This window comes from Pocillopora verrucosa, chromosome 3 (assembly GCF_036669915.1).
Source record: "Pocillopora verrucosa isolate sample1 chromosome 3, ASM3666991v2, whole genome shotgun sequence".
NCBI lineage: Eukaryota > Metazoa > Cnidaria > Anthozoa > Scleractinia > Pocilloporidae > Pocillopora > Pocillopora verrucosa.
Window position 1 is genome coordinate 5,588,673 of NC_089314.1, and position 27,519 is coordinate 5,616,191.

At 39.8% G+C, this 27,519-nt stretch overlaps 2 protein-coding genes across 2 annotated transcripts; one reads left to right on the top strand and one right to left on the bottom strand.

Moving 5' to 3' along the window:
• Positions 1-750: 750 nt before the first annotated feature.
• LOC131798189 (uncharacterized) lies at positions 751-26,000 on the bottom strand. The gene is made up of 40 exons (XM_059115845.2): positions 25,880-26,000; positions 22,223-22,426; positions 21,869-21,968; positions 21,019-21,089; positions 20,343-20,570; positions 19,830-20,099; positions 19,059-19,265; positions 18,192-18,359; positions 17,741-17,968; positions 17,338-17,541; positions 16,906-17,118; positions 16,531-16,737; positions 15,846-16,061; positions 15,408-15,608; positions 14,862-15,068; positions 14,557-14,763; positions 14,020-14,229; positions 13,679-13,891; positions 13,216-13,428; positions 12,739-12,948; positions 12,415-12,627; positions 12,069-12,275; positions 11,483-11,689; positions 10,946-11,155; positions 10,522-10,740; positions 9,934-10,274; positions 9,440-9,701; positions 9,074-9,244; positions 8,463-8,666; positions 7,908-8,126; positions 7,669-7,827; positions 7,260-7,475; positions 6,941-7,153; positions 6,301-6,507; positions 5,634-5,837; positions 2,562-2,768; positions 1,898-2,113; positions 1,558-1,728; positions 1,081-1,284; positions 751-881 (listed from the first exon to the last, which is right to left on the bottom strand). The coding sequence occupies exons 1-40, from the start codon at positions 25,953-25,955 to the stop codon at positions 856-858; spliced, it is 7,929 nt and encodes a 2,642-aa protein (XP_058971828.2). The 5' UTR covers positions 25,956-26,000; the 3' UTR covers positions 751-855.
• LOC136279987 (uncharacterized) lies at positions 3,185-4,897 on the top strand. The gene is made up of 2 exons (XM_066164554.1): positions 3,185-3,197; positions 4,311-4,897. Exons 1-2 carry the CDS (start codon positions 3,185-3,187, stop codon positions 4,895-4,897), a joined length of 600 nt encoding a protein of 199 aa, XP_066020651.1.
• Positions 26,001-27,519: the final 1,519 nt, after the last annotated feature.

Sequence of the window (27,519 nt, forward strand, 5' to 3'; positions counted from 1 at the left end):
ATATTTGAATGCAGGGAAAGCCTCTTTTCTTAGGCTATAGTGATGCTGGCGAACACAATTTTAAAAATGGTCCACTTCGGTATGAATATGGAAATCAGTTTGTTACTAAACTTACGTGACACCTGATAGAGGGTTTCAACGGGATTAACTAATAGCCGTAAAATTGACCAATTTTAACAGTTAGTCTTAAAAGAAGTTAAGTATAACAATTTTCCTTTCCACCATGTGTCATTTTGGGTTGACAGTTATAAGTAAAATGACCAGAATTTAACCGTTAGCCGTAAAAGCCATCACCCCGTTGGGACCCTCATGATAGAGATGTAGAGGTGATGAGTCAAGTGCAAATGTACAGTTTTACCACATTAAAGTGAAAAGTTTGCTGAGAAGCGTTATATGCCGTAGCCTGCCTTGCAAGCACTTGAATTCACTAGAAGAGTGATTGGACGGGGACCCAACAGCGAGAGGGCACAAACATGCGACAAGAAGCTGGTTTCTTGCGCATGAAACCAAAATTCGCAAGCTATGCAAGCTCAAGAATGAGATGAATTGTTTTTTTGCAAAAGTCCCTCTACAAGATCAGCAGACAGGTCATTCCTTAACTTGAGATTGATTGGGAAAAACTGTTTTGCTACGCCAGGGGTTAAATCAAAAGTTGTTAAAGGGGTGTTAACCAAGGAAGTAAGTTTAAAATGTTGTTTAGGACTAAAGCCTGAGGCCCTTGGTGGTTGCTTCTGCAATGCTTTGCTCAAAAAGAGTGAAACACTTATTTAATGCTTTTCGGCAAACAATGCAAGCAATGCTCAGATGGATCAGTTACAGTTGTTAATTGAATTTTTACTTTACAGTGGTTATCTTTCATCTGTTTCGTCGTCCTCCGATAGCTGTTGAAATAAAGGTATGCAATGAAAATATTAGAAAGACAGAAATAATGAAAGAGATGAAGGAATAGCCGAAAAAATTTTTAGTGCTACATAATCAACCCCCACCCCCCTCCCCACTCCTTTCCCTCCTTAACGACTCCTAAAAATCTACAAGCACGAAAACAATCGTTAGACATACATAAATGATGAAAAATGTTACCGTCTATTCCGCTACAATCAGGCGAGCCATCCGTTCGAGAATCAGGCAACTCTATGCCAGACTCGTCTACACACCAGCACTCGCCTAATGTACGTTGACACTGCAAAGACTCAAAATCTCCGTTATCTTTACAGCGAGGAATGAAACCGTTGGAGCTCGCGGTGTTTATCTCGCGTTGCAATTCACAGAAAGTTAAATTCCGACCTGAAAATAAAGATAGAAATTTGTTTCATTGATTTTGTTAATTGATTTTTCTTAATTTATTGTTCTGTCTTAAAAATTCCAAAGATATGCTTGTAAACGAAGAGAGACATATTATATGATAAAGGCGTAAGACAGCATCAGCTAAAATCGAGTTATCAGTAAATCAATCTTGAAAAATTATTGATCCTGTCGTATGTAATCTTATCGTTCACAAAGGCAAAATTGATCTGAATGCATATCATTACTAAGTAAGTTCTGTCACATTTTACGTACCATGGCAATCTGCTTGACACTCATCATAACTAGTAAATCTGTTGGCGTTGCCTTTGCACCCTCCATAAGTAAATACTGCGCACATTCCGCTAGTCTTGTTGAAGAACCAAGACGGCTCAAACACCTCGCATGGTCCTGGGTCTGGCAGAAGCTGGCAGTTCGTCTCAACATCTATAATTGACAGACATTTCACGACTTCAAACAATAGGTCAAGCGGGACGTTCACGCATTCTGAGTAAATCTGCAGGACTACTGCACTTCTTATTTTGGCAACTATGTACGCCTAAAGGTAATACAGCTCTGGCCTAACAAATTTGTAATTGATAGTTATTAAATTTACCTTTAGATTCGCAGTTTGGATCCCCAACTTTTCTGGTTTCGGGCTTCTCATTTCCTTCCACATCAACGCACCAACACTCTCCGGTCACTGAGTTGCATTGGGTTGTTTTAAATGATCCATCAGTTTTACAGAGTGGCACGGGCCGACCACGCTCGTTTATCTCGGAGGCGTGGTTGTAGCGGCTTTGACACAAGGTAAATTTTTGATCTGTGGAGACTAGAGGGGATGTAGGGAGGTGTCATGTTTATGGCCACACCCCGAACATACACGAACAACATTAAAGTTACGTTGAAAGCACTTTCTGGAAAACTTCGGTAAAGATACTAAAAAGTTAGCTAGACATGGGATCAGCTAAAATGAGTTCAAATAACGCCTTCAGAGCAATTAGAATTTTCCTCAGATAAGCCAACTTAAAGTTTAAATCCGTAAAAGTCACCTTCCCCCACCCCCACAGACTGACAGAGTTACCCTTGACCCGATTTTCATGAATAAGGCAACGTTGTGAGAAACAGGATCCTACAAAACTGATGATTCAGATTTTCTCAGTACAAATCGTTATAGGGTGGTGGATAATGCTATCATAATAATACGAAGAACGTAAATTAAAAAAAATTGATGATCCTTTGAAAATATGTCAACTTTGAAAAAAAAACACAAGACTCACCTGAACAATTCTGCTGTCCTCTAACTCGTGTTCCAGCTAATTCGTTCCCGAAGTCATCCACACACCAACAGTATCCGGTAGAGTTATGGCACTGAATAGCTCGATAACCACCATCATCTAAACATTTCGGTACAAACAAACCCAAAGGAGTTGCAGGGAAGGATGACAGTATCTCGTCGAACCTCTTCTTGCACAATTTTTCTTTTCCTTGAGGAATTAAAACAAGGATAATAGAGAGAAGATTTCAAGGCATCCAAATGCGCCGCGTTGACGGTCTATCTCATGGCAAAAATTATAGTGCTGAGGAAGTGTACTTTTTTTAAAGAGATGCCAACTTTTCAAGATGGGAAATTTCTCTATCAAATAGGGGGCAGTGGGAGGAGGAGTTTTCGCTTGAGCTTGAATTTAACCCCTAAGGAATAAGCATATATCTTTCTAACTTAGCTACAAAGGCAGCGCAAAGTTTGTATGACCGAGACAGGACGATTAAAAAATGTGTGTGTCGGCAATTCGCCAACAACAACAACAACAACAACAACAACAAAAATAGACAGCCCAAGACTGCATGTGGCTACTGATATAGCACAATTTTTAAAGCATTGGAAAGAACTAAAAGTTGTATAATGACGCTAGAAGGTAGTGTTGCAGAAGATATGAAGTGACATGCAGAACAGAAAACTTGCTGCATCTCATATATTTATGAGTACGCTGTTCCACAAGAGAGACATGATTTTAACAATTATCAATATGATGACAATAGTAATATAATAATACTTTAGCGGTCCCAGCTCCAAAGCCTCACGGTTTCCCTGTTTCTAGGCGCATATAAATAAAGCTATGTTTATTTAAATTTTCCCTGTTAATTATAAACATCTTCCTTATTTTAATGCAATTCCATTTGTATGTGACCTATGTTAACTATGTGACCTATGTTACCAAAATGGAAGGCCACGAATCGATAATCGGACATTTAAGTCTAAAACAAGAATCCAAACTCCAAAAATCGACCATTAGGGTCCAAAATCCTTAATCAGACATTAGCTAGAGTCCAAATTGGGACACTAGTCTTCAAAATCAAAAATCGGCCATTAGGGTCCAAAATCCAAAATCGGACATCTGTATCCAAAATCGATTTTCAGACACTAATGTCCACAATCCAAAATCAGTCATTAGTGTTCAAAATCCAAAATCGGCCACTACGGTTCAAAATCAGCCACTAGTTTCCAAAATCCAATATCGGACACTGGTGCCCAAAATCCAAAATCTGCCACTAGGGTCCAAAATCCAAAATCAGCTATTAGGGCCCAAAATTTCAAACGGCCAACAGGGTCCGAAATCCAAAATCGACCGCCACTGTCCAAAATCTAAAATCGGCCGCTAATGTCCAAAATCCAAAATCCGACACTAGCGTCCAAAATTGACCACTGGTAACCAAAATCCAGAATCGACCACTAGGGTCTACAATCCCAAATCAACCACTAGTGTCCAAAATTTTAAATAGGCAGAGTAAAACTGTATGCGGCTAATGATATAAAACAACTTTTCTGGCATTGAAAAAAACTAAATGTTTTAAAATGCTAGAAGGTAGTGTTGCAGAACATTTGAGAGAAACAGAAAACCTGCCTCACCCTACGTTTGTTATGAGTACCAAGAGAAAGATGATTCAAGAAGATAGTGACTACATGTAACTCAAACAATAATTAAGAGGTAACAAATAATCATGTTAACAATAATTATAGCAATAAGTAGTCGATCTACCAAGTCTATGTGTGTGTGGGGATAAATTTATTGTAGGCTATGCCCCCTCATTTAAAAAGGGGGGCTTTGTAGCACAGAGACGTGATGATGTCCGTGATTTATTAAAGGCATTCATCAATAAGGTCTGCAACAATGTGGAAATTGAACCACGCCTTCAACCCCTCGACAAGGAACGGCTGCATTTGAGAAGTGCCGTCACAAGCTCTGAGGCAAGATTAGACATCAAAGCGGGAGGTTTCTGGTCAAGAGGAGTTACGGCATTTTTCGATGTAAGAGTTACACATGTTACCTCTAAGTGTTACCAGAACAAGACAACATTTGAAGTATTCAAGGAGCAAGAGGACGAGAAGAAACGCGAGTACCTGCAGCGGGTGCTAGATGTAGAGATGGGTTCATTCACACCTTTAGTGTTTGGAACCAATGGCGGAATGGGAAATGAGTGTCAGCGTTTCCTGAAGCATCTTGCAGATAAGATAGCTCAGAAGGACACCGAGCCGTATAGCACCGTTATCGCATGGCTCAGGACACAAATCTCTTTCGAACTTCTAAGATCGGTACACGCATGCGTGAGAGGTTGACGAACGCATTTTCACAGCAAGATAGAACACTCCTTAGACTGCGTCGCCACTGCGGGCATCTAAAATTTTTTAAGGGACATTTTCAAGCTAAATACTATTGTATTATAAATGATTTTGAATTTTTATGAAATTTCGTAAATTAATTTTATCAATAACACTGGATTCTGGATTATTATTTAGCAATAATAATAATAGTACAATAATAATAATAATCATAATAATCATAATACTGATAAAAATAGTAATGATAACTTACAGGCGCTAGCTCAAGAACTTCACGATTCCCGTTTCGGTCTATCCTCTGTGCTACAATAATGATTTAACTATGCTTCGTTTAATTTTGCCTCTGAATTATTATTATTTTTCTTTTTGTGTCACGGCAAGAAATGAAAAAATTATATCTTCGGATCTTCTTGGCTAAATTTGCTGATGCAAACGGTAACATGCTCACTCCTCAAAGAAAATATTTTCCTTTAAGTTTTCATGACACGTCAATCACACCTTTAATATATTTCTGCAAGGAAAGCCTTTCCTTTTTTCACGCGACATCCTGAAATTATGGTGAGATGTTTAGCATCTTCTTGGGTCAAGATCGGAATTCTGTTGTTACTATCACTAATTCAATCACTCATTCCGGCGACATATCTGGCTTCGCTTCCTATAGGAGGCAGTAGCCACAAAAAAGCTTTCTCGTTTACATGGGATTCTAAGCCCCTTGAATTGTAAATGGCCTTACCACATCTGGGTCTGCCTCTAACTTTACTCCCCTTTACTTCAGTGCCACTGTCATCGACGCACCAGCAGTACCCTGCTGCCATGTTACACTGGACTGCCTCGAAGCCTCCATCGGCCTTGCATTCAGGGACATACACTCCCACAGTTGGTACGCTTTTAAGACCCAGAGCTTGACGACGCTGGATTTGACACGGACTCAGCCAGGCTTTGGTAAAATTAGATCATGCCGTTACACTTTTGCAATCGGATTAACCAACCCCTCAAATAGTAGTTCTCTTGGTTTTGGTGACTAAAATGAGCAATGTTCTTCAACAAGTATTATTGTGTTTTCACGACTGGCGCGGAAAGAGGCAAAATTTTTCGAGAGCGATCAAAATAAGCGTGCTAATAGGTTCTCATAGTCCATTTGATTTTGCAAATCGCCACGTCAATGAAAATTCTTGAGATCATTTGTGCCAAACACGGGTAAAAAGATTGGGTAACTGAGATATGTAGAAGCTGAAGATAGTTCGCTACTTGGTTAAGTTACAGGAAGCATCTGCGAGCTAAGCACTCTACCAGTTTCTTATGCATCACCTGCTCAACCTTGATTAATAACAAAATTAGACCTGGTAAACCTAGAACCTTCAAATTTCCTTCTGTATCTCACCAATCCAGCCTCTGCTTACCAATTACAGAGCAGTTCAGCTTCCCAATAGATCGGGTCCCCGGTATTTCTTCCCCGTTTGTGTCAACACACCAGCATTCCCCTGTTGCTTGAAGACACTGCACATCGTCAAAAGAGCCATCAGCCTTACAGCGGGGAACAAAATGTCCGCGTGGAGCGTTGTCAAGACATTCTTCCCGGCGGGAGGTACAAACAGTAACTCTTTTATCTGTTAGGGAACAGATATAAATGAAAATCGGTTAGGAGATTATATCATATAATAACAATAATAGTGATAATAATAAAGATGACAATAATATGACCATGATGACAATTGCAATGATAAAGATAATAATGATGATGACAATGATGACGATGAAGTTGATAATGATGGGATGCTAATCGTGTCTGCTGGCTGAGGCTGGCACCTTTTCGAAAAAAGATCCATTTCTATGGCCCAGATGATATACTCTCCGTGTAAATCCAGGTGCAAAGCAACTTTTTTGGAATACTGTAGTGCAAAAGTATCGAGAAACAAGTCCCTCCACGGTCTATAGGACACAAGAAAGCGGTTCAAAGAGGTAAAAATGCATGCAGCCCCCTCCCCCCACTACGACACGTCACATATTTAATCCATGGTAGTAAGTTGTCAATCGACATACCTATATCAGTACAGTTTGGTCTTCCCCACTGCCGAGTCCCAACTAGTTCACTTCCGTGCTTGTCAACACACCAGCAGAATCCAGTGTTATTGTTACACTGTACCGGGTCAAACAAACCATCTGATAGACATCTTGGCACAATCAATCCGACCACTGTTCTACTGCGCATAGTTACAGCCCTCTTGTTTTCCTTCTGACACGGCGTCAAAGAAACTTCAAAAAGGAAATAATTGAAAATAACAGCAACACTTGCAAATAGGGCCCTTCCTGTTGCATCATTTGGTAAATTGTAGCAATTATTTTAGTTTTGTCACAGTACCTGGCATGGTGCAGTTGGGTTTTCCAGTTTGTCTAGTTCCCGGGATTTCATTTCCATCTCTATCAACACACCAGCAGACACCACTAGACTCAAGACACTGAGAACCCTCGTAACTACCATCAACCTTGCATTTTGGATGGAAACGGCCACTAACTTGGACGTGTGAGCATGCCGCTGAAAGCGACTTCTCATTTTCAAGGGCACAATCTGATACTTCTACCGATGAGTAAACAAGATCGATAATGCATTAGAATTACATGATTTAGAATACCACATGAAAACAGTTGTAAGGAAGGAACAAAAGGGTTCAATATGACAACGAAAAATCTTTCTAACCGTTTACTAGTGTGACCTATAAATTAAGCACTAGAAAGAAATCAAATGGTGATTTTAAAAGTCGTTTAGTCACCTGGTTCATCTGATAAAATAGGAGTACAACGCCGTACACAACCACAGTAACAGCATTTAGAAGATTTGGAGCAATCACTGTCTTGTGAACATGTCTGTTCACTCATTTCCGCTGGACACTTCTTCGGGTCTGATACGAATGGACATATTCCCCGATGAACTGGAAAAAAGCGCACACGGCATTTACTGACTATCCAAACAGATGTGAGATAAAAAACGGCCCATCGCTTTTCCACTCACCTCTGGATGGGCATTTCGGAGTACCCCAGCGATGTGTACCATGAATCTCGTATCCTCTTTTATCTGAGCACCAACAGAAGTTGGTGTTTCCAAAGCATTGTACTTCTGCATATTCTCCATCCGGGTTACATTCTGGGACAAATTTTCCGATAGATGGAACGCCGCTAAAACCCAAGGCTTTTCTTCTTTCTTCAAGACAGGGAGTTAATTTTCTGGACGCTTGATGAAGGGAAATGGCATGAATTGATGTTAATACAAAAAGTATTGAAAATACTGTAGGACTGTCTTTCAACTAATGAACCCCGACCAGGGCCCAAATCGATACTGCATTAAACACGTGACGTCGGGTTTCCAAACTTAATTTAAACTCTAAGTGTTCAATAAAAGAACGCTCGGTTGAGGAAATACTTGAGAACTCTGAAACCCATATCTGTCGTACAGGTACAAATTTTCAGTGTTTTCAGTGCTTATCTGTATGGAGGTGTTGAGAGCGATAACATAAGACAGCGGACCTAATGTAGGGCATGCTTTATATCACCACCTTACTCAGCTTACCATCGGCCATGCTGCAAATAGGGGTTCCTTTGACCCTGGTTCCATGCAACTCTTTGCCGTACTCGTCAACACACCAACAAAAGCCTGTTTTTCGGTAACACTGCATGCTTTCATATCTACCATTTAGTTTGCATTTGGGAACGAAATGACCCACTTGCAAACCAAAGACACGTCTCTGCTCGGCAAGACAGGAAGGAAGGACATCTGAATTGAAAAGATTTATTTTAACGCTTTCTATCAAGTAAAGAAGAGGTCGTCAATATTATTTATAATTGATTTATTTTTCTGGACATATCTTCTTACCTATTCTTGAAAAAATTGAATTTCCATGAGTTATATGGAATATGCTACGCGCTGGTGTTGCCACACCTGTTGCTTTGTGGCGATGGTATCGTCTAATATTGTGTTCTTACGTTGTGAATGGACATGTTTCTAAACTTATATGTGTTGCCAACAAGACAAACACTCAGATTATGAGAATTCAGCTCTATACGTCAAAAGCGATTGGAACAATAAAAAGCTTCAGTTTTAGAATTCTCCGTTATGTCTCTTAACAGATTTCATCGTTGGAAGTAACCTTAAACTCGAAGCCTGAGAAGACATTTATCTACCTTTACAATTATCCATGCATTTTTTGTAGGTTGGGAAGTTGTTGGCATTTCCTCCACATCCACTATAAATAAATTTTTGACATTCTCCTAGGCTGGCTTCAAAGTAATGTGCAGTTATCGATGCCAGACAGCCAAGTTGACCAGGCTCCGAAGGCAGATTACAAATCCTGTCTAAAAGGGTGTGAGATGTGAAAAAAATATATATATATCAGCACTGTAGAGACAATTACCATTGTCAAAACTATCAATTCAAAATCACCATCGCGAGCCTTAACCTCACACGCACCACGTAAAAAGTTAAGTTAAAAGTTATTCAGACATCAGAAATTCCAAACTTTGCTCTGAAATAATCCTTAAAGAACTTACTTCTTGAAACAGCTTTGGTGCCATTTCTCATTATGGCTGTTACTTCTACACCACTGGAAAGAAGGGTGTTGAAGTTACTTGTGACAAATACATTCCTGTAATCTGAGGCCAAATCTAGTAGCTCGGGGACTTCTATTTTGTCCCCAACGCCGATCACATATATCGACACGTCCCTATCTCTAAGACCCTGCGATGCCGCTGACAGTGGTGTGGTGGGTCCTTGATTTCTTTCCTGTGTACTGCTTGTTAAGACAAGTAAGATCTATTGATCGAAAACAAATATATGTGACTCAAAATATAATGATCACACCTAAAAAAGTAAGGAAAAAGGAGGCCAAATGAACAAGACCACTTTGCTCCTTACGCTGAGTGACAATCCTGATTAGGATCGTTACGTCTGATGCTGAATTGGTATCACTAATAGAGAAAGGCGTGTGACAGTCCAAGAACTTTGAACACTGTGCACTCGCACTAAAATAAATGCTCATGCTCACCTTAGGTATTCCGTTTCTCATTCCGGACGCCCCGCTGAACAACTCTTCTTCAGCAACTGACATAGCCAGATCGAAACGACTCCAACCCTCCATATACTTAAGATTACTAACAAATTTCTTCACGTTATCGGCAGTTAGGTTATTTCCTTGTAGAGTATTAAAATACAGAGGTATTTCCGCATCGCGACTGAATACAATTAGTCCAACATGTGTTCCTCCGACAGAAATGTCGAAGGAATCCACGATCGTAGACACAAACTCTAACATCTTTGGCCAATATTTCTTTGCTACTAAGTCCGAAGAGTCAATCAAGATGCCAAGATCGATTGGATTTGAGTTGTCTGAAAGGTGAGAAGATAAGCCATTCAAGTGAAGAAGTTCTTCCTCTATTTGCCATACAAGCTTTTCATAACACATAAAACTTCCTCACATTTACGTACCTTGTCGAAAAGTTAAACTATTATCAGAAATCTCTAAGCGAGGTTAGAAGAAAATTTGTATCTATGATGTTTGTTGTCCTTTTAAATTTGGGGAGAATTATTACATCGGTAATAATTAACCTATAGAATGTTTTAATGGAATATTCACCTGATGAGGATCTAACGCAACTAAGACGCCCCCACTTCTTAGTTCCCAGTATTTCATTCCCTTTCTCGTCAACACACCAGCAAAGACCAATGTAAGCATGACACTGTACGTCAGTGTAACTGCCGTCGGGTTTACAGTGCGGAACGTACGCACCAGGGAGCGGATTCCCCGCCAGACCAAGTGCTCGTGCTCTTTGACGCTGACAAGTAGTGAAGTTTCCTAGTTAACAAATTAAGAAGGTATATATATATTTAATGAACAGAACAAAATTCGATTCTCGTTGAGCTAAAAATCTACAAAAGTTCTGATCAGAGCTTAACTGCTTCATTCCCAATATTCTCAAATTATTGATGACCATCGTTTTAAGTTTCCAGATAGTAACATCGACGAGTCATCTTTTTTCCTTTTTCGGTTTCTTGCATACCTGAACAATTAGGCAGTCCCCGCGCCACTGTCCCAAAACGTTCATTTCCATTTTTGTCTACACACCAGCACTGGCCTGTCCCCACATGACACTGGACTTCATGGAAGCCACCATCTTGACGGCATCTCGGTACGAAGTTCCAAATGTTAGGTCCATTTGAGGATCGTTTGATGGCTTCCTTTTGACGCTTTTGGCAAAGTGTGAGACTTTCTATAAATAGCAGTATGTTAATTATAATTCCAATTCTATTCTAAAGACACCGTCGGACAAGAGGCACGTAAAATGAAAATTTGTTTTCCTTGCTCGTTAGTGGTGGTCTAAAGTAGCTTAAAAAGAGAAGAAGTAAATTGTCTGAACGATCTAACTATTAGCTGAACGATCTAACAATCGACATATCAACTGATTTGCTGACTGACCGAGTGAATGATCGACTGATTGCCTTACCGACTAAGTAACAGATCGATCGACTGATTGCCTGACTTACTGAGTGAAAGATCGATTAATTGCCTAACTGACTGAGTGAACGATCGACCTCACCTTTAGTTGGACAACGAATAACACCTTCACCTCTGGTAGCGTTTATTTCCCTACCATCTCGATCCACGCACCAACACTGACCATCATTCACATCACATTGTACTTCATCATAGGTGCCATCAACCCGGCAACGGGGAACGTATGAAGAAAGATGGATGCGACGAGCGCGTTCACGTTGGCACGGTGTTGCTATGAATCCGTGGGTTGCTGCAAGTCAAACCAATTTTAGATAAACGTTTGCCATTACAATGGTGGCTCGCCCTGCTATCTTATAGAATATAACTTGTTGAGGATAATGTGGCATACTTTTTTCTTAGAAGCGGAAGGGTTAGCATCGGACCACGATGAAGCATCTAAACATCCTTTATGAACTTACAAAATGAATCGCTAAAACTCGATTTCATTTGTTTGTCCCCAACTTGAGACAAGGAATAAATCTGGATATTAAAGCTGAATACAACTGCGGAAGTTCGCCTTCCACGCTTCGATGCTCTGCCTATGCTTTTAGCATATTAACCTTTTTCTCTAGCTCAGTTTTGCTTCATTTTCGTCTTTTCGTGTCATCGTAATTATTAAAAACACTCACTTGCAGCTCGGCAATCTGGTTTTCCTAAGCTAATGTCAACACTCATGCCGGGAAGTTCCTCCCCTCTTCTATTTACACAAAAAAACTGAGACGCCTGGACTTGGAAAGGGATGAAATTTCCATCTGCTCTACACCATGGAATATGAGAACCAGCCGGACTACTTCTGACGTTTTGTTGATAGCGACTCCAGCAGGATGATTTGGTGTCTTCGAGAAAATATAATTTAAAAAAAAAAACATATGAAAAGCGCAAACTGTTACATGGATCCAATACAGTTTGAACATCAGCTACATTTGCATTACTAAAGAAGAATGTACTGCATCGGAAATAAATCTCTGCTCTCACCAGTTGTAGATGGGCACGTGACGCTTTTATTTGTAGCTGTAGAGGGAAGTATGATTCCGTCTCGGTCTACGCACCAACATTTCCCAGTTGCCTTATGGCATTGTATCTCTTCGTAACTACCGTCGTATTTACATCGAGGCAAAGATTTGTCAGGATCTTGCGAATGGTTTATTACTTCCTGCAGCTGCTTTTGACACCTTGTCAATGAGAAACCTAATATTAGACAAAAAAAATCGCATACATAACTATGATATAACGGTCAAAGAATCGGCATAAATAAAATAATGAAATCAAAAACTTAAAATACCTTTTTTAGGATATTACCTTGCTTTGAGCAGACTGGCTTACCCATCACCAGAATTTGCCTCGTCCCTGATACTTCGATCCCATCTCGCTTGACGCAAAAACAAAACGGACCATGGCACTGAATTTTTTGGAAGGCGCCAGTCTTACTACAGTGCGGTTCGAAACCGTCAGGCATAGGATTGCGTAGATAGTCTTGTAACTGTTTCTGACACACCGTCAACGTAGAAACTGAAATTTGAAGAACGAATTAACTACGAATTAGCTAAGTAACCATAAACCATTATTTTAGTTAATTAATGTAGATTTTTGTAGATAATTAATGCAAGATTGATTTCTAAATTGAAGTTTAAAATAAAGACCCTACTACTATGGTGAGCCTCGCTTCGTAACTTTCCAAGTTTCTAATTTTCTTTTCCATTTTTGAAGTCTCCTTGCTTTTTGGAGATTTTAGTAAATTAGTTGGATACAGTTGGCAAAACTTCGTCAAGTAGTTACCTCCATCATTGCAATTTGGTTTTCCTTCTGTTTTATCTACTCGGCTTCCTACCAATTCCACTCCATGTTCATTGACACAGAAGCAATACGATTCATAACACTGCATGGGCTCATATTGTCCTTGATGCGAGCACTGAGGAATATAAGGACCTGGTAAAAGCCAACTTCTGAGTCTCTCTTGATATTCCGTCTGGCATGATGTAGGAGAAGCAGCTACAAAATGCAACAGACTCATTGTGATAATCACTCCTTCAAAAAATTGTAAACTGCTTGATGGGTCTGGCCAAAGCCCACTGAAAAGTGTGGTAAATGGACTCAGAATACCCTTCAAGGAGGAAAGGTGATTAAAACTACTCTACTGTACTCTACTCTCCATCAGCTTTCGAAGTACTTGTAACAAGGTCCCCAAGACTCTAAAGCAAGGGACTGATTATGTATTTAGATATCCAAATAAAATTCAAACCTGACGATGGACACATTATGTAGCCAGTGGTCCTTGTTCCTTTCACCTCCTTTCCAGAAACGTCCACACACCAACATTCACCTGTGGCTCGAAGACACTGAATCTCTTCAAACCTGCCATCGCGTTTGCAAGCAGGAATGAAGCGGGAGGGTGTTGCTGGGAATCTAAGAGCAGCCTTATGTTGTTTCTGACAGGACGAAAGAGGATCTTCACCTTTCCAAAAGAAACGAAATTACAAAGTCACTACTCAACCACGTTTTTCATTGTAAAAAGCAAATATTCCATAAATGGTAACTTAATTGAAATTCAAACTTAACGAACAGAAACAGCTTGGGACAAACCTGGAAGGCGACATTTGGGCTTTCCAAGCCTAGCAGGTAAAGAAGTTCCCGCAATCGGGTCTCCATTTTCATCGACGCAATAGCAGTCAAGGTTTCGACATTGCACGGATTCGAAAGATCCATCGTCTCTACATCTAGGGATCAATTGACCAGGAATTGGATTCTTAGCATACTCTCTGTATCGCTGTTGGCACTTAGATAATTGAGCTCCTGTTGGCAGAAAGTAACAGCAATCATCAAAATTTATCTTTTGCCTTACCGGGGTAATAGTCATCGTATGTGTGATTGGCACTCATTTTTATGTCCACAATTTAGGGTTGGAATATTTAGGTAAAAGGAAAATGAAAAACAGGTGTCTTAGCTTCCGAGATTCTTTTGGGGGGAAAAAAGGCAAACTAAATCGACATTTTCATCTTCTAAGACAAATATCTTCTTAAATTTTTTTGTTAACTTTCATTTAATGAATGTCAATCTCGGTTACTGTCCTTGCCTGCGGGAACCATTATGTGGCTACGAAGAAAGCACTACAACAACTACCTATTATAGGGCATTTCAAAAGCTTCGTTGTCCTAGTCCCAGGACGTTCATTCCCATCGTGGTCAACACACCAGCATTCTCTGGTAGAGCCTTGACATTGAACTTCTTCGTACCGTCCATCAAGTTTGCATCGTGGGACCAAGGTAGGTCCGAAGGACTGCAAAAGAGCCTCGCGATACTTACGTTGGCAAGACGTCACGCGACCCCCTCGAAAAGAAAAAAACATTTTTATTTCAGATGCGCCAAGACGTTCGGAGATATACATTAAGGGATGCCAATCTGCCGATAGTTATTATGCCACTTACCAGAAAAGGTGCACACAGGTCTTCCCGCTGACACGCTGATCTTGGTTCCAGGAATTTCATTTCCTTTCTCATTAACACAATAACAATGAGAGCCATAGCACTGCATATGATTAAATGAACCGTCTGCTCGGCACCAGGGGAGATGTTCATCTGGATGCGGATTCTTTAACCAGTAAACTAATCTCTTTCTACATGGGCTGAGTTTATCTAGAAGGTATGAACGCGCAGATAAAGCTCAGAAGACAAATAAAAGAACCGGTAGGAGAAAGTCAATAAAAAAATACGGAGATGTTTGAAAAGCTTTTGACGAAGCCTTCTCATGCATACATCGGTGATAGCAGCCATGCAGTTCTGAAACCTTAAGGGGTTATACACATTCAAGCAGGCGTTTGGACTAAGAAGACAAAATATTTAATCAGAACGGAGTCGATAGACTGTGTGTCTAAAAACCTCTCACACAACACAGTTAAATTTGGTTTGAAAAAAGAATTGTACGGCGGAAAGAATAAGGTATTAGAGGATACCGTAACTGTATTCAATACTAACCAAAATTGGGACAACTTTTCAGGCTGGTGCTTCTTGAACCAATTATCTCGTGCCCTTCATTGTCCACGCACCAGCAGCTCCCCGAAGATAGTTCGCACTGAATCTCAGACCAACTCCCGTCGGGTTTACAGAAAGGAACGAACTTCTGGGAATAATGAATAGAATCTCGACGTTTCCTCTCGCATGGTGTAATATTAGCATCTGAAACCATCATAAAAAGGGAAAAAAAGTATATATTAATTCAGAAGCCACAGAAGCTTTAAAAATGAATCGTAGATCTGAGCTATTGCATGGATTAAATGCGGATAACAGCATCAATGTGCTGACTTAATTTCAGTCACTGAGAGAGAATTAAGGACATGACCTAAAACGTCTATTCTTATTAATTGCGATCGGGCCAAGGTGCAGCGCAGTTCACTTGTCATATTCGTGGATTACCTGTGTGAGTGCAGTTTGGTTGTCTGGCTAAATTGATAGTTTTTGTTCCAGGAATCTCTTTCCCTTGTGGAGTGACACAGTAACATACTCCTCCTGAGCACTGGACTTTTTCATAAGCCCCATCAGGGCTACACCGCGGGGCATATCGATTAAATGACTGCCACGAACGCCGTAAGTACTTCTGGTATTCTATTTGACAAGGTGTCAAAGGCTTCCCTATAGAAAGATTGCGAGAAAGGAATTTAACATCCCACGTAAATGTCGACGCTGACCGTCGGAGACAGCAACCCGGCTCGTTTAATTTAGTAAAGTGCACTCAGTTCCCGTGTATTGGAAAGTAGGTTTCATAGCAACTATCACCTAAAATCGACGATTTAAGACCACTGCTAATTGCACAAGGGACAAAGTCCTCCCTCTAAAATATGTTTGATTACTAATTTCCATTGTAGTCCGTTCGGAATTCGATCAGTTACAAAGAATTCTAAGTAGGAAGGAATGTTTCTATTTCAAATTTCAAACTTGAGCAAAATACCACGATTACCTTAAGCACAGATAGGTTTATCAGCCCACCAACAACCTTAAACAATCATGATCTTCTTCTTTAAATTGAGAAAACAATTTAGCTTGTGTTCAGCAATAAATGACGAAAGGTCTTAGCATTTAAATAGCAAACATTTACACAAACCTACTCCTGCGCATTGTAAGGGCCCTATGCGTCTTGTTCCAGCAATCTCGATGCCCTGGTGATCCACGCACCAGCACTCATCGCTGAGCCCATGACATTGAATCTCTTCAAAGCTTCCGTCAAACTTGCATTGTGGAACTCGAGTGTTCTTGGTAAGAGAGCGTAAAGCCTCTCGATGCATTCGTTGACAACGGGTTGGACCTCGACCTTTAGAGAAGGAAAGGATGCTCAATAAATGCGCATCGTAATTGTTTTTGTACACACTGGGATTTACACTGTGAAGCACTATCGTCTCTGATTGGCAGACGATGTAATTTCACAATCGTTCGCTTCCAATCTTTGAATTTAAATGTGAAAAATTATATATTGTTTTACCAGCATCGCCACATCTTGGTTCCCCAACTAACGTATTTATTTCCGTATCCCTCACTTCTCTCCCACTATCTGCGTCGACGCAGTAGCACATCTCTCCTCGACATTGAACTTCCTGAAATTTTCCATCGGGCCGACATCTTGGTATTTCCACATTTGGTTGCAGGCTTCTGGAATTGTCGAGGAACTTTTTTTGACAGTGCGTCAAACGGATATCTGTAAACATGAACATGAAAAGTAGAAAGCACTGAAGGCCGCGCAAACTCCAAAAATTTCAAATAGTTCAAAAGGTACCGGGTTAGAGTCTGTTAAACCACTCACATTGCAAGATGCAGAAGTTTCAAAACTTACAATTGTGGTCATATTTTCGACTGCATCATAGAATTTCAAATATCTCTCTATCTCCGTCGAATACAGATAAATTCATACACTGACCTAAAGTAGGACACAGGAGAGGTCCTCTAGTTTTGGTCCCAAAAAGCTCGGTACCATTTTCCTGCACACACCAGCAGAATCCAGAGGATCCATTACACTGCACCTCTTCATAGCTTCCGTCTTGCTTACAGCGAACCAGATAAGAACCAAATGGTACAACGCTGTTCTTTCGTTGGGCCCTCTGACATGGAGTTGAATCACCAACTGTGAAAGGCGAAAAATGAAAGCATCATGAAATTAAATGCGCATCCAGACACTCGCACTCGTATAATTGATTTCACCCTACTTATGAGAACTTGCGCACAGTACAGTGTCAGTTACTTCGATTTTTCTCGTTACCAGTGTATTATAAATCTGACGCTATCAAGCGATGGCATCGAAGGGAAAATAAACCTGAAGTTACCGGGCGGAAGTTGATTTGTTCCCGTGCAGTTAAGCGGAAGATGGCGGCTAACTCTGGTACCAGAAACTTCGTCCCCTTCTTCATCCATACAAAAGCAAATCGATCCGTGACACTGCACGCCAGCATATCTTCCGTCAGACAGGCATCTCGGCACAAATACTCCAAGACGCTTATTTCGTCTGGCTTCAAACTGACGTCGCAGACATGGGGTGTTCGCCGAGGGATTCGCTAAAAGTAAGCCATAGTAAGAGGAATTATAGTTTTTACATTAAATATATATTTATCATGATGCTAAATCTTCGAATAAGTGACATTGTCTTGCTCCTATTTCCTTGCTTCCAAAGCGTCATTGGCCCTTAATAAAAGCTGGATCTGTTTTCACTAGGTGCTGTAGCGAGTGTTTTTTCCCTTAGCCTGATTGTTTGTCTTTTTGTTTGTTTGTTTCAATTACCTGCACAACGCATTAGACATGCCGCTTTGGTGTTAAATTTGTTTGCATTGCCGCCACATCCTCCATACACAAACTGCTCACAACGCCCTCTATCCGAATTGTAAAACCATTGTGGTATGAAACCTTTACAAAGGCCCTCGACCTTTGGTAAACTGCAGATATCACCAGCTAAAAAAAATTAATAAAAGATACAAAGTACAATGAAAGATGATTTTATAATGCAAGCCCAGCATTAAAAAGCTATTATTAAAACAAGATTTATTTAAAGTTTAAGCTGATGAAAACCGACAATACATGTCCTTTGAAGTTGCATTAATTTTTGAGCCGCTGAGGCACAAAGCTCTTACGTTAAAGATAGAATTTGTCGTGTGAACTCTACAAGCAAACAGCATTAAATCATAATGATTTACTTTCTTGTTGTTTACTGAGCTTTTTAACAAAATCAAACTATAGCTCGGTTGCATCGTTAAAAATGAGTATTGAGCTTTCGTTCATCATGCTGTGGACCTATCGTATCACGGGACGCGTGAAATATTCAGAGGAATTGAAAACTCGCGTCACTGAGCTGTGATTGAGGAATTCAATCAATTTCGATGATGATTAATGAAAGGTCTAGAATGTTTCGTTTCGTTGGTTTTCTGTTTTAGATATCGAGTGTTTGGTATTGAGAAAACTTCCTCGGGGAGAGTCATATTTGGCCTAACATAGCGCTATTTTTCGACATATCGGTGACGCGTGGTATCCAGGATTTCTAAAGTACAAGATAATTGTAGCCTACATTTTCTATTGTCCTGGAACTATTCCAAAATAGCGCACAGTAACTCTAACGATTTCTGGTTCAAAATATTTCTTTTGTCTAAAAATTACCCGCATGACTGCACGCTGAATTACAGGCTTCCTGGGTCTCGAAATTATTTGTGTTTCCACCACATCCACCGTAAGCAAATGACCTGCAGACACCATCGTTACCATCAAAGTACCACCGAACAGCGTGCCTCTTGCAGTATCCGGTGCTCCGGGGTTGTAAACAATCAGCACGAGACATGCTGCTTCTGTTGCTAGCAGGAGTTGGCCCTGAAAAAAGATAAAACTGGTCGGAAACTTGGTTCTTTGCAGTTCCAAATAGTCGTATCACAGAATTGGAACAAGGCTTACCTACGTATTAAAACAAACGCTGACTGAGCTGCTAATCTGAACTTCTTCGATGAAGATAAAAAAATTACAGAACTAATTTCAACACAAGAGTGACGCGACCATATGATTATAGTTATCAATAAAAAGCTCTAAGATAACGATGATCCGAAAGCAGCGTTTGTTTTTGGTTTGTTCTTCCTACGCTTAGAGGAGAAAAAAAACAAGGCGATTCTAGGGTTTAGTTGAGCCCTTTATTTCCTTTGAAGCATTGTTGACAATCAATCGCGTGATAGCACTTTTTCCATCATAACGAAATAGTGAGGGAAAACAAATTAAAACCCGCCATTTGTAAACGTCATAGGTTTGCAAGAAAGTAAGACAAAGTGACATGTTCATTGACTGAAACATTTTGTGCATTTTTTCTCATGAAATGATAACCAACTAGTTTACGCTTCGGCACGCTGAAAAAAAGGTTTCTGCATATTTTTTCGAGTGAGCTCTTACCGTTGACAATGACAGATATTTCGGCTTCCACTGTCAAAAATCCGTCATATGCCTGGCATTTATACATCCCACCATCGCGCATGTCTACATCCTGGATATTCAACTTGTCCATTTCTGGTATCATTCGGTTTGGCAGTCCTCGAAGCCCAACTTTTTTCCACGTGATGCTTAAAGGTTCTCCATCGAAGCGGCATCTCAGTTCTCCTTTTTCATAAGCGGGAAGTATTTGCCTGCTTTTATGCGCAGCGCTGACTTTCAGCCTCACCCCATCTGATCACACAAAGGATCTAATCTTAAATAACTGTAGACATAATTTTGAATCCTATTTTTGCAATGCCTTCCAGAATTCTCCCAAAGACCACTTGCCTGATTCATTTTTTTTCTATTGTTTGTTTATAAGTTTGCTTAATTTCTTTGAATTCCTTTTAAATTGTATTGCTTAAAAGTACTTAAGAATGATCACTTGTCTTCAGTCAGCTATTGCTTTGTCTAATGAATTCACGAGGTACCTACTTGGCTTACAGCTTCCATAGTGATAGATGGTGATATCCTTTGCCCCCAGAATACAAGCTGTTCTATTTAGTTCACAATAACTCTTGTATGGTATGCCATCCGTTCCACACACTGACTCTTCCGGGCGAGGTGTTGGACATTTAGACTGACAGGAACACCTGGGAGAATCGTATCTATCCAACCTGCAAACTTCCCCAGGGTATTCACATTTCCTCCGAGAACAAAGAACTGTGCAATAGAAAAAGTATCATCCTCTGAGAGACTGAAAAACTGGCACCGCGATTATGAAAGGACTTTTAAAATTATTATTGAAATATTCCAAGCTGATAGATTTTGATTTCTGATCAAAACAATGATTTAATATGAGGGCACTTGCTCGAGCAAGTTTAACAAAGCAAACTTGTAAGCCTTTTCCTTTCCTGATGAAACGATACTGGCTAAGGAACCGCGCTTTTTACTTTGTTGTCTACTATGAGTGGTATCCAGCTTCACGAGCTGGCTTGTCTGTTTTCCAAAAGTAGAATTTGTCCTGAAAAAAACACTTGCCCCTGCGCTGCATGGGAAAACAAAGGGAAATTTTCTGCTGTTGTGTCACCTTAGAGGCCTCTGGATAAAATTCCCCACAACGAAAAGCATTTGCTGCTTTGCTTTAAAATAACTAACTAACAGAATTTACCTTTTTGACACGCTTCTCTAGACATAAGAAGCTCGCGGTGAGGGTTGCACGTGCTATGGTGAAAACAGCATCTATAAAAAAAAAGAATCATTGTAATACTTCGATTGTCTTATGGGCATTACTTTTCTTGAAGACTACAGGCATTTACCCATTGTATCGGCTTGAAAAGTCGCGAAAGAATGCAGTGGTGAGTTGGCCTTTATAATACTGTAGCTCCCGCTTGCTTTCGACATGCATACAAGTGTACTTGCCGAGAGAAGATGGTCCTTAAGTAAAGCACATAGCTAAGTTTTCGCATGTTGACATTCCTTAAAAAGGTGCAATTAAGGAGAAGTAAAAATTAAGGGGATAAACCACTCGAGATAAGCACGATTCTCGAATTATGGAAATCTTGAATTACTTTGAGTGAAATGACATGAACGGCATTGAGCAAATTCTGGGAATTGGTCAGAATTAACGGGACATTGGAGCGACTAAGTATGCGACGTATCCTATCGTTTGCTAATCATTCAGTCAAGTATTCATTTTATGGTGCAATGTCTCCCTTAAATGAATTAAGATTCCATAAAAAACATCCTATGCGTTTCCAGTGAGGCAAATATTTTTGAAACAGCTAAGTCACGTTTTAGTAATAGCTATCTTTCATCAAAATATTAGGGACGTTTTTTGAGAAAGGCGATAGGCGACCGGAAGCATTTCAGATTTCAAGCTTAGAGTTTGGACGAGAGATGTGTAGAAAACGTAAGTGAAAAGAGTTCTAAACTGTCCGCCTCTTAAAAACTACTGTGCTAAAGCGACGAAAGGTATTAAATGACGTAAAAATTCTAAAATTACCTTGGTCAAATATTACCTTTTGCAATTCCTTTTAAAACAGAATCTGGTTCTTGTCAGTCTACAGTCAGAATTTTCTTTATTTGATGCTATCGTTGCTTCGTCTTTTGGACAAGCATCTAAAACGGGTAAAACAAACAAATAAAACAAGTAAAAGATTGCATCAATTTAAAACGTAAACATTGTCACAAAACCAACTTATCAAACACTCCAAGGCTGTCCTAAGAGGGTCTATAGTCTATGGTTCTAACCCTTTCCTACTAGAAGTGACTCCTTTCCATATTCGTAATAATAATCTTTATAAGACCAAGAACAAAACATAACGCAGGAGTGGAAAACGTTCCTTGCCATTTGAAAGTGAAAACTCAGTTACCTTCATTGGGTCTGATTGGAAGTATAGGCTCGTGGCACGAACGTGTTTCACAGGTGCTCTTACAGCACCTCTGAGCACCAGAACAGTCCACATCCCAATTACATTGCTCAAGGGTAGAACAGTTCCTGATGGTGGTCCATAATGGACACCGGCCTTCCTTTATAATCTGTCTCCTAAGCCGGTGAGCAGTCTTCTCCCTGTTACCTAACACGTAAAAATCGATCTTAGAAACTTTGTCAGTTTCAATTCATAAGTCACGGTAGCACAAACTGCATGCTGGCGGCAACCCTCTACTCTAAGAATGACTAAAAGAATTCCCCTCGCTCATTGCGCTAAACTAAGCACAATTTTGAATTCAGAGTCTTTCATTTTAAGTCATTTCATAAAATGGAAATTTGAACTTCTACAAGAAGGAGTGGAACAAGAAAGTCCCATCTAAACCGCATCTCTCTCTCCAGGTCTTCCTTCCCTGTTCCTCCCATCCTCTTTCATTCCTAACTTTGTGTGACACCTAAGTGTGGTGAGCGATGGAGTAACGGAATCCGACGTCATTGAAAATAAAACACTGACGTTTAAAACATATCATTTCTAAGCTTAATAAAGGTGTTTCGTAGTTTCATTTCATTGTGTGGCATCCCAAAAAGATAGAAAATATTTCGTGATGCGTTCGTTGGGATCTGGAAACCCACGCTTCAACTAGCGTGTTGTTTCAAAAATGCAAATTTTGAGTTTCTTCTGGTATTAGAAAGAATGGAATAAGAGGTGTCCTCTGAACTTCTTCTCTCCCCCAGGCTTTCCTTTTCCCCTATCCTTCATTACTTTGCGTGACACCAGTGTTGAACTGTCATGCGGCTGGATTGGTTATGGGGGCAATATTTAATTTAAGCAATAAAACAGTGACCATTTATAACATTGTTAGTTCTATTCCAAAAAGATAGGGACAATTTCGTGATGTGTTTGCTTATTATGAAAACCAACAATTCAATCTAATTGTACTTACGTGTTGAAATTTAGGGCAAAAATTATCTTATATTTGTTTTCATTGTTTAAAGAACCAAGTATAGACATTTATATCGAGGATAATAGACTTTTTAGTCAAAAGCCTCTTTCCGGAGACTTCTAATTATTTTAGGATATATCCTGTTATCTTTTGGTGACACAGAACAGCTTGGTACCATTGGAAAACCACCAAGATTATCGTGCAGCGATAACATTCACGCAGAAATGTAATTTTGTAACAAATGCTAGTTGCGTTGTTGCATGATAAGAAATAATGAAAGGTATCTCTCAAAAGTCTTACAATAATTTTGTACTGATAAACAAAACAGAGCTGTCACTTCTTTGACCTTTTCGAAGCCGAAGGGTTGGATGAAATATGCGGGATCGTCAATTTTCGAAATCCACGATTTCAACACTCGTCATTTTCACATTCCAAACTCCCCACCCAACGGTCTTCACAACCCATCTCAAAACGATGGAAAATTGGCTTGATCAAACCATACAATGAGAAAAATCTATTCTGAATCTGTCTAACACAACAGGAAACACTAGGATAGATTAAAGAGGAGAGCCAAGCAAATTGGGATAGGGGAATAAGAACGAACAGAGCGAGACACAAACAAAAAAGAAAGATTTGCCCAAACTTAATTTGGGAGGAGGAAAAAAGTGAAACGATAAAATCAGTTTCTTAGTTGATTATATTAAGAATTCATTCATCAAAAACGAAAACCAAAAGCAAATTAACATACTTTCCGTTGACACCGATGCTTTTACAAACGAAATTTTAAGTTTCAACACATACGAGCTTATCCAAAATGGAATTTTCTTTGGTGTTTCATGAAAAAGCGGCGAAAATGAAAAGGAAACGTACACACCGATGGTCCTATAGAAGAACCAAGCTTAGCTGATCAGTGAAATTGACTTTGGTGAGACTACCTCACCAGACAGAGCTGATCAGCTGTCGTCGTCGGAACTCAGTATGACATTCCATAACTGTCACCAACACAATCTCAGACACCGACGAATGAAAATGCTAACAAACATATCCTATATGGATTAAAAATTAGAGCGACAAAAACTGAAAATGGCTACTTTTGGCAGATTAAGAAAAGAAGAGACAAAACATAACCCAAATCTACGCCAAGGTCACGTTCTTAGAGCTCTTAGTGTAAACAATACTCAGGCAGCTCAAGTAAGGTTAAGGGATTACTCTTTAGATTTTTTCCTGTAAATCGCCCTCTCCTCCCCTTCTCATCTCTCAAAATAAGAGTGACAAAACGAGATTTGTCTTCTCGTGGAACAATATTTTGCAGATCAAATAAATAATTTAGTATGATTATTAAATATAACGATAGGAATCCACACAAGAACAGCATCCCCCAACTTCTATAAAAATGATAGATTTAAAGTTCCCAATAGATACTGTAAGGTTAGCATCAAATGATAGGTACCGCAGGTACAGCGGTACATTAACAGATCCCTGAATTAGCTCGGTGGCGCGTTTGTTTCGCCCGTCATTTAGTGATTCCATGCATGTTTTATCTTACTATAATCGACGTAGAACATTAAAAACATGTGAAATTTTCAATTTCAAAACTAAATTTAGGCCAGGTCGATTGTGCAATGTTTCTCAGTGAGATTAGCCAACACAGTATTCCTACATTATAAATGAAACTACAAATATCTTCACACGAAGATACTGAACCGGCAGTGAGGGGTGCAGCTGTTACCAAGCATCTTGAGTACAAACACATCAGTGGCAAGGTACTCGAGTACTGAGTCTTTCTAGGGTTCCTTCAGACTCAAGTAAGGATTACCTCCCTTTCCGTGATAATCGTTGGTGGTCAATTCAAGATCGAATTTTTGATCTTACAACTTTTCCTGTTAATTTTATGAACGGACAGGACCTTTTCTCGCCAAGATCGGTCGAGAAAAGTTATCATGATCCTGTAAACAGTAATTTCATTCTTTTCGTGCGTGCACTACATGATCAACCTCTATAACACAATTTTGAATAATTCCCTTTGAAGATATAAGGCTGATTTTGAACTTAAACAATAGGACAAAGTCATTCAAGTTACACCAGAATCTATCTACGTTAGAAGTGAATTTGTCAAAGTAGATTGACGTGTAAGCGTGGAATCACAATAATTGCATAAGAGATATTATTGATAGGAAGACAATGAACAAAAAACAGTATTTACGTGAGTAAACTTGTAAAGTTTTGCGAGTGATTTTCTTCCACGACATTAGATCGGCTGGCAATGTAAATATTCTTTTAGGATGACTGCGAGCAACTCAAAGATAGGATTAATGTTTCATCACTCCAAGAGCCATAAGTATCTCAATGGGAAAAGCAGCAATAAGCCAAAGACGATTAGATTTCGATTCTAGGCAACAATCCGCCGAATGGTCAGTATAAACAGAGTAATAAGTGTCTTACTCCTTTTTCTGATAGCGGTCTTACTCATCTTCTGCGACCATCTTTTCGTTTTTCGTGTATCTGGGTCTTTCTTTAATTATGCGGTTGTCATTACCCTTCAAATCATTCATGTGCCTTGTAGCTAATTTCACGTCCTACAAACTGTTTCCTCCCTAACGATTGAAAAAGTCTCTGAACCTTCGCGTAACCTCTCAAAGCAGAGCTATCGTACTTACCAGCCGACTGGTCGTAGATGCTCACCAGAAAAGAGAAGAGAAGGAGACTTTTAACAACAACAATTTTACAAACCATAATTGTTCACTTGGATGCCATTGACAGTGTGTGAGTACTCAACAGAACGTCTACCACAACATATTAAGTTTCTTTTCAATATCCGCTGTACTGGCGTTACTCATTTCTGTCACGGCATTCTCTGTAGAAGAGAAATCCCCTAAGGTCAACAGCTGAGTGAAGGAATCGATTTTCGATTAATGCATCTCGCTCAATATGTTGAGGAAATTAGGTATGGTAATTTCAGGCAAATCAAACCATACACAGGTGATAATTTTGACTGTACAGACCATAATATGCTAGATTGTTGAGGAGCATTGCCAGGGAGGCGGCGAGATACAATTATAGGAGATTATCTCGGATTGCATTACTTAGTAAAATGCGAGAGCATGCGCCGGAATTTTTTCAGGTGTATATCAATAAATCATTTGAAAGTGCCATTATCTCCTGTTCTAAAACACAAATTAACGGTAACGTATAGCGTATTCATTCCTCAAAGTTATTTCTGCGAAGTTATTTTGGACAACGATACAATGATAAGGTCCTTAAATGAATGATAGGATCTGCTTACATTTGTGGAAGGCGTACAACGGGAGAGAGAAGTTGTCGCGGTCTAAGGAGTGGCCCAGCTTAGTGTGCTCAAAACATATCTATTCTTTTATAAAAGCAAACCGTCTTTGAAGTAGTTTCCGCGATAGCCAAAAATCATCGTAATTCAGCGGATACGTCTGTAATGATGGCATACGCACAAATTCCACACTATCAGCTTTAAGACTGGCATTAAATTTTTTTTTTGTTATGCTTCGTAATCGTATTTTGTCCACGCTTTGTGCACCTTTTTCCACAGAAGAAAACTTCATTGTTGTAACAACAGCAATATTTTGAATGCGTTCTACCCTACTTCAGGGCTTGTCTTTGTCATGTAATCCACTTTTTTTCACTTCTACTTTTATTAATTAAGCGGTCGCTCGAAGTATGCATTGCTTGCAACATGTCAGTTTTGGTGTGTTTTGATCAGTCTCAATGGTTAAGTTCATTGCAATATTTGAAGATCTCACGTCCTACACTCGTAATTGTCAAACTTTACTCATTTTGCTAAAATACCGCGTTTGTTACGTTGGCAAACGGATGGAAAGGGAAACGCAAAGGGGATATAACATCGGCCCCATTACCATTGCGTTTGTATGTTTCATCCTTGCCTTAGTCACGCTTCAGAGGTGGATTGAGGAGTTTTCTTAAAAGAGGGTGCACTGCTAAGGAATACTTAACGGACGGGTGACAGAAGCAGATTTTAAAGCGGAAAAAAAAGTAGTAGTAGTCGTATGACCAGAAAATAACATTGTGAACTGCTGAGAATACATAGGAAACTATGCAGTAGACTCTGTATAACCGTGAAGCTATATAAGAAAGCCGCAGGTCACCTAAAAGGAGGGGTGGAGGGGGGGTGTGAGGGTGCGCAACCCATCCAGCCCACCCCTAGATCCGTGCCTGTGCTCACTATTCGCTTTTGGAACTGCATAAATGTAACGCAATGTGCCTGATTCAGTATCGCATGTAAAAAATGCTTCAGTCCGTCTCGTGATAG